We start from the raw sequence: 6,981 nt of genomic DNA on the forward strand, positions 1-6,981 counted from the left end.
ATACCACATCATCACTAGTATGTCCTAGATGAAAAATTTACCAACCCCTGTCCAGTGATTTCGCGGTTCCAGCGACACACTCCCGAAACCGGGGCGCCGATACAGCGACAGGCCCACCTTCCGCGCGCAAACAATTCGGCCGCCCGTGCTGCCCCCGTCCCGGCGGGCCCACCCGGCAGCCTCCCGCGCACTGCTCCCGGGGCAGACCCACCCGCGGTCCACCGAGACCGCTCTACCTCGGCCGCCTCCCCTTCCCGCTTCCCGACGACAGTCACAGGCCGCGGGGATAACTCCGAGCCAAAACCCTCCCCAAACCCTAGCCCGCCCCCACCCGCCCACCCGTTGATGACCTCCGCCGCCGCCGCCGCTGCCGTAGATGCACAGGCTCTCCCTCCTCCCCGCCGCCGCCGCAGCGACCGCCTTCATTGACGCCGCCACGGCGCCCTTCCTGCTCCCGTCCTCCTCCATGCCCTCCCTCCGCCTCGGCTCCCCCGCGCTCCTCGCCGCGCGCCGGGGCCCGCCGCCATGGCTGCGCTGCGGCGGCGGGGCGAGGAGGGGCGCGTTCTGCACCCTCGAGGCCTCCAGGCGCGCGGACGGCGGGCCGGAGGACGAGAAGCGGGGCGGAGGCGGGGACGGGGCCCGCGCGGCGGCCGAGAGGAGGCTGCGGGGCGTCAGCGCCGTGGCGGGCAGCGGCGAGCTCCTCGCCATCCCCGGCGTCGGCCCGCGCAACCTCAGGAAGCTCGTCGACAACGGCTTCGAGGGCGTCGCGCATCTCAAGCAGCTCTACAGGGATAAGGTGCGTGTTCCCCTGCTTGGATTGCTCGAAATGCTACTACCCAATACGCGCGTTTCTGTCACGCCCCAAGGCAAGAATACAAACTCTTATCCACGGAGTAGTACCTATAATATAAGTCAAAAAAAGTGTCACAGCGCATACATGTGGCCACCTCCAGCTTTTAGTTTTGTTTAACAACTCTCGTGCAAGTCTTGTTACATCTATGTTGTATGATTTCCATAGCCCACATTGGCTATGTTTCGGACCCGCCCACAAGACAAAAGGGTGCACCACATGAAAATGGTGCTACCTGCCATTTGAGCTTTTGAAATCTTATAATGGAGCCCATGGCATTGCGAATACTCAGGGAGCTCTGATGCTTTTTTATTTTATTTTGTTGTGTTGGCTACATTGAAGTGTAATATTATGTACTTCTTTTGAGCTCTTGAGATTGCGAATACTCAGGGAGCTCTGATGCTTTTTGTTTGTTTGTTGTGTGTTGGCTACATTGTAGTGTAATATTATGTACTTATTTTTCCCTTGTAATACTCAGGGAGCTCTGATACTTTTTTTCTTTCTATTCTGGACTTGGCGTCCAGAAAATCTAAGTCTAGATTGATTATGTCACATGTTCTTGTGTTCTCAGATAAACAAGTTATTATTTCATTCTGGTTCCAGAAGAGACGTTTGAATTCTGAAGTGGTGTGGAAGTTAACAAATAGGATACTATAGCGACTCTATTCTTTTGTTTGTTGTGTTGGCTACATTGTAGTGTAATATTATGTACTTATTTTGAGTGCTGCTCTCCTAACTTTTTTTGTAATTTACATGATGTGCAGTTCTTTGGAAAGTCTAGTGAGAAGATGGTTGAGTTCTTGCAGAGCTCGGTCGGCATCATACATAAGAATCATGCTGAGAGTATCACTTCATTCATTAAAGAGAGTGTTGTTGAGGAGTTAGATGATACCAGCTCATCTAAGCCTCCACAGAAGAAGAGGCTAACCTTTTGTGTGGAAGGAAATATCAGTGTTGGAAAGAGCACTTTTCTCCAGAGAATAGCTAATGAGACTATTGAACTACGTGATCTTGTTGAAATTGTACCTGAACCTGTTGCTAAGTGGCAGGATGTTGGCCCTGACCACTTCAATATACTGGATGCCTTCTACGCTGAGCCCCAGAGATATGCTTACACGTTTCAGAACTATGTGTTTGTGACAAGAGTTATGCAAGAAAGGGAATCTTCAGGTGGCATCAAACCTCTCAGACTAATGGAAAGAAGTGTTTTTAGTGACAGGATGGTAGGTCTTATCTTACGTGCTAATGCTAGTTCATACGTGAACTGGGTATTTCTTTTTCTTTTCCTGGTTTGATTGACTAGTATATGCCGTGCAACTAAATTCTAATATTCACCAGGTATTTGTCCGTGCTGTTCACGAAGCTAACTGGATGAATGAGATGGAGATCAGCATCTATGATTCCTGGTTCGATCCTGTGGTGTCATCGCTCCCAGGTCTTATCCCAGATGGATTTATTTATCTAAGAGCCAGCCCAGATACTTGCCATAAAAGGATGATGCTCCGGAAAAGATCAGAGGAAGGTGGTGTTAGTCTTGACTACTTGCAAGGTTTGCATGAGAAACATGAGAGCTGGCTGTTTCCTTCGAAAGGAGGAGGCCGTGGTGTATTATCAGTTAGTCAGCTGCCCACACAGATGGAGGGCAACTTGCCTCCAGGGATAAGGGATCGTGTCTTTTACCTGGAAGGAGATCACATGCATTCTAGTATCCAAAAGGTAGGTACATTCTCCTGCTTGTGTATACTTCTCTAGTTCTGAAGCACCTCAGTTACATTTGAGACTTTTTTGGTATGTAGGTTCCTGCTCTGGTCTTGGATTGTGAACCTGACATTGATTTCAACAGAGACATACAAGCGAAACGACAGTGAGTTCTGCAAACCTTTGCTGTACTAATTAAATGTTGTGTAGCGCCAACTATATTTGAATAATCAGCTTTCTAAGCATTTTGTGTGGCTGTGTTACTTATATGTTCAATTAGGCATCGCTGTGCTGTTCTATTTACTAGTTACTGGATATAAACATCAGAAAGTAACTACACCTAGGTACTTCTAAAATCATGTGTTCCCTTTTAAGTTCGGATCTTTTTGCCCATGCAGGTATGCCCAGCAAGTTGCAGAGTTCTTTGAATTCGTGAATAACAAAAAGGAAGCTCCATCTGAGCAAACAAGCACTGAGAAGGACCGCATGAATCCAAAGATCATGTTCCCTAACAAAGGCGGTTTGTGGGTCCCTGAAGGTGTGCCGCCTTTCGCCGGCTCTGCAATGAATCTGGATTTCAGAAGAGCCATGTCTTCATATCTCCCAACTTAAGGCCTCAGCTTCCGAAGTACCTGGGCCTGTTTGGTTGAAGGCTAAGAATGCCATAATCATGCTAACTTTTTGTCGAAATCTGTCTCATGGCCAAGGAAAAGGAGCCACAAGCACGACAAGCTTAGCTAAAAAGACCAGTGCCTGTGACAGATGGGCCATGAGGCTAAGCAGGTTGTGGCAAGCCATAGTTGTGGTAGGCAACCAAACGCAGGACCCTCAGCTCACTGACCTTGTAAAAATCGCTGATGCTTTTCGCTAGACCTATTAGCTTTGCCTTATGCTAGCAGATGATGTAGAGTAGTGTGTCCGTATCCCCATCTTGTAAATTGGCGATCTCACTTGGTAGTTTCATGTTCTGTGGTAGCATTAGCCCATGTTTATCTAGCATTAGCCTCAGTTTATCTGGACTATGGTCAGGAGGACCGATGTGTGTACCGCATGTTTTGTTGCTGGCTGCATTTTGTTTAGAGAGGATCAAGAACTGGTACTACATCGTTGGCTAAATGTGCTGTCCACTTGTTTACTGTGGTTTAGTCATCTGGAAGTTTACCTGTGTGTCATGTGTTCGGTTTAAAAATGCTGTATGTCGTGTTACTCAGAATTAACTTTTCTGAAAGATGCTTTGAACAGTTCTAGAAGATTGTGATTGGTTGATGCCACAAGCATGTAAAACAAGCAGCCATGTGTTAACCACGTTTCTTGAAGTAAGCCACATGCATTTAAACAACTAAAGCATGTAAATAGATAGATCAATGCATGTTGACCGAAGTCTTTGCCACGCAAAAATCGCACACATGTACAGAAAGAGAGACGTTGGATTTCATTTAACAGTCACTAGCACCTTGCTCTGGGGAGAAGCTTTCACTATTTTCCCTTGCTCTGGGGAGTACGTATTAATAATTTTTGAGGTAAATACATCCGTGGTGCTTGAACATTTTTGAGGTAAATACATCCGTGGTGCTTGAACTTGCCGTGGATGGTCACTTTAGTGCCTGAACTTGAAAAATACGCCAAACTGGTTCTAAAACTTGGCACGAACATGCAAATACGGTGCTAATCCTGTCCGTAGACATAAAGTACGTCGACGTGGATTCGTATGTGACTGACATGGCACTGACATTGCAAGGGGCCCACTTGTAGCTATGAAACATGATAACTTAGTAATCTATGACTCTATGATTAGTGGGCCCGCCTGTCAGTAATTAGGAAAATTAACATAAAAATGCCCTGACGGGAATCGAACCTGCAACATGACGCTTGGTCCATGCTTCGCTTGCCAACAAAACCAGAATTGTATTGACGATAATGGTGGCCCTTCTGGCTTAATGTGGTTGAACCAAAAACGGTCGTGTAGATCAACGGGCTGCAGGTAGTGGCCCATTTTACACAGGATATTTTTAATGTAAAAATTATGTAAATAATAATCATAATAATTAAAGTTAGATTCAAATATTCACGTGTAATAAATAATTACCTCATGCTACACAAATATCCGTGTGCAGACCAAATAATTATAAAGCGGTTTGCAATAAAATAATCATAATAATCAATGGGTATTAAAAAATGTTGTAAATACAAACATTTAAAATACACAGTCATGGATTATATTTAACAATTATAGGAATAATTAAAATATATAGTAATGAAATAATATATGAATAATAAAAATGTTTGTATAATATAAATAATATATTTCATTTATATTTCAGTTTTGTACATATTCTTTCAACTATTCAAACATTTTAATATTTATATGCATATTTTAAATGTTTGTATTTGCAAACACTTTTAAGTAGTCATGGGTTATATTTAAAATATTAACTAGCAATGTGCCCGTGCGTTGCAACGGATCCAAAGTAAAATAATACTTGTCCACAAACTTGAAAAAAATACTTGGTTTTGATATACATATATCACTAAAAATATATTATGTTTCACTCAAAAATATTTCTCGGGCTGTTTTGATGAGGTGAGGAAGAGATATGGTTGGTTTCAAGATACTAAGGTGTTTTCTGGACATTGGAGAAGAGAAGTGAGCTATTTTTACAAAAAGGTCACAACTTACCTCACCGTTTTTAGATGTAGATCTAATAGTCAAAAATTACGGATAGCAGACACACCATCATCACCAACTGAATCTTTTATAGGAGTAGAGATTTCTAAAGTATAAGTTAATATTTCTAAAAAATACAGTTTTAATAAGTTATTTTATTGTATACCTTTAGATATTTATATTTTGTGCACACTGATATTTGTGTGGCATGAGGTAATTATTAATAACACATGAATATTTGAATCTAACTTTTCTTATTATGATTATTATTTACTTTTAAAAAAATAACGTGTGTAAAATGAGCCACTGGCTGCAGTCCATTTATGGACAGAAGAGTTTTAGTTAAAATACATTAAGAATGAGAGGCCGTCTTAGTTATCAAATCATATTCTATGTTGTGGCTAGTGCGACCAGCTCACAAGCAGCAGGTTTGCTAGTTCAAGTCCCTTCCGGTGCATTTTTCATATTAATTTTGCTAACGTACTGACAGGCAGGCCCACTAATCATAGAGACAGATAGTATTCAAGTAATTGTGTTTTGCAGATATAAGTGGGCCCCATGCCATTTCAGTGCCACCTCAGCCATATACTGTGCCATGTCGACGCACTTTATGTCTATAGACCGGATTATCACCGTATTTGCACGTTCATGCCAAGTTTCAGAACCAATTCGGCGTATTTTTCAAGTTCAGACACTAAAGTGAACGTCCATGGCAAGTTAAAGCATCACCGGTGTATTTACCTCATAATTTTTTGCTAATTCTTAGGTGCTCGTTTTTTTTTGCTAACCTAAAATTGTGCATTACTTTAGCAAACCGCTGATTTTTTTGGTTTGTAAACAATACATTTTTTTAATAAAATGGTCCCTCAATACTTGAGTTATTTTATAAAGGTAGATTCAAGTTGTGCACTTAATCTGCGGAAACCGGGGGATAACAATTCATTTTGAGTCGGGTGGAGATGAGAGAATGGTTGAGTGTTGATCCAAAGGGATGACTGAAATTTGAGAAAAATCAAACAACGTGTGAATTTGTGGAACATGATTCCATGGGAACCCCTGCGAATAGTACTTTCTAGAAATGTAAGAGTGTTTAGATCACTAAAGTAGTTATCTAAATGCTTTTATATTTCTTTACGGAGGGAGTAATTCGAGAAAAATGAAAAAAAACACCTGATTACTACATGGTTGACTCGTGTAGACATTCATATGATTTGGATGCAGATTTGAACCACTATGAATAGTAATTTGAAAAAATACTATGAAAAAAATTCAAAAACAGCTGATTAACACATGGTTGACTGGTATATCCGCGTATGAATTTTCACAAAGAAATGGCATCCGTAATATTCTAGGCAAAATGACAAAATCTATCTATATACGAGAACACTGTTTGAAGGAATAGTAAGGCCGATTATATTTTCTTCACTATGGAATACCCCAGATTTCATTCCTTCACGAAATTTTACATGTAAATAAGCATAATGGTCGGCCAAATTTAACACCCAAATTTTCATAATTTATTATTTGTTTTAAAATTTACTGTTCATGTAGATGCGCGTGAAACCATGTTCACCTGTATATTTTCATAAACAATCCCCGTTAATTAAGCAGTAGAAATACTCCCTCCGTTTTTATTTACTCCGTATATTAGATTTGGTCAAAGTCAAGCTTTGCAAACTTTGACAAAATTTATAGACTAAAATATTAACATATACACTAACAAGTCAATACCATTGGATTCATTGTTGAATGTACTTCTACATCATAT

General features: G+C 41.7%; 1 protein-coding gene across 1 annotated transcript; it reads left to right on the forward strand.

Annotated features, from left to right (window-relative positions):
* Nucleotides 1–360: 360 nt before the first annotated feature.
* On the forward strand, nucleotides 361–3,704 carry LOC119280549. Its single transcript, XM_037561368.1, has 5 exons — nucleotides 361–796; nucleotides 1,615–2,073; nucleotides 2,189–2,566; nucleotides 2,647–2,714; nucleotides 2,947–3,704. The coding sequence occupies exons 1-5, from the start codon at nucleotides 377–379 to the stop codon at nucleotides 3,158–3,160; spliced, it is 1,539 nt and encodes a 512-aa protein (XP_037417265.1). The 5' UTR covers nucleotides 361–376; the 3' UTR covers nucleotides 3,161–3,704.
* Nucleotides 3,705–6,981: the final 3,277 nt, after the last annotated feature.

This window comes from Triticum dicoccoides, chromosome 1A (assembly GCF_002162155.2).
Source record: "Triticum dicoccoides isolate Atlit2015 ecotype Zavitan chromosome 1A, WEW_v2.0, whole genome shotgun sequence".
Taxonomy (NCBI): domain Eukaryota; kingdom Viridiplantae; phylum Streptophyta; class Magnoliopsida; order Poales; family Poaceae; genus Triticum; species Triticum dicoccoides.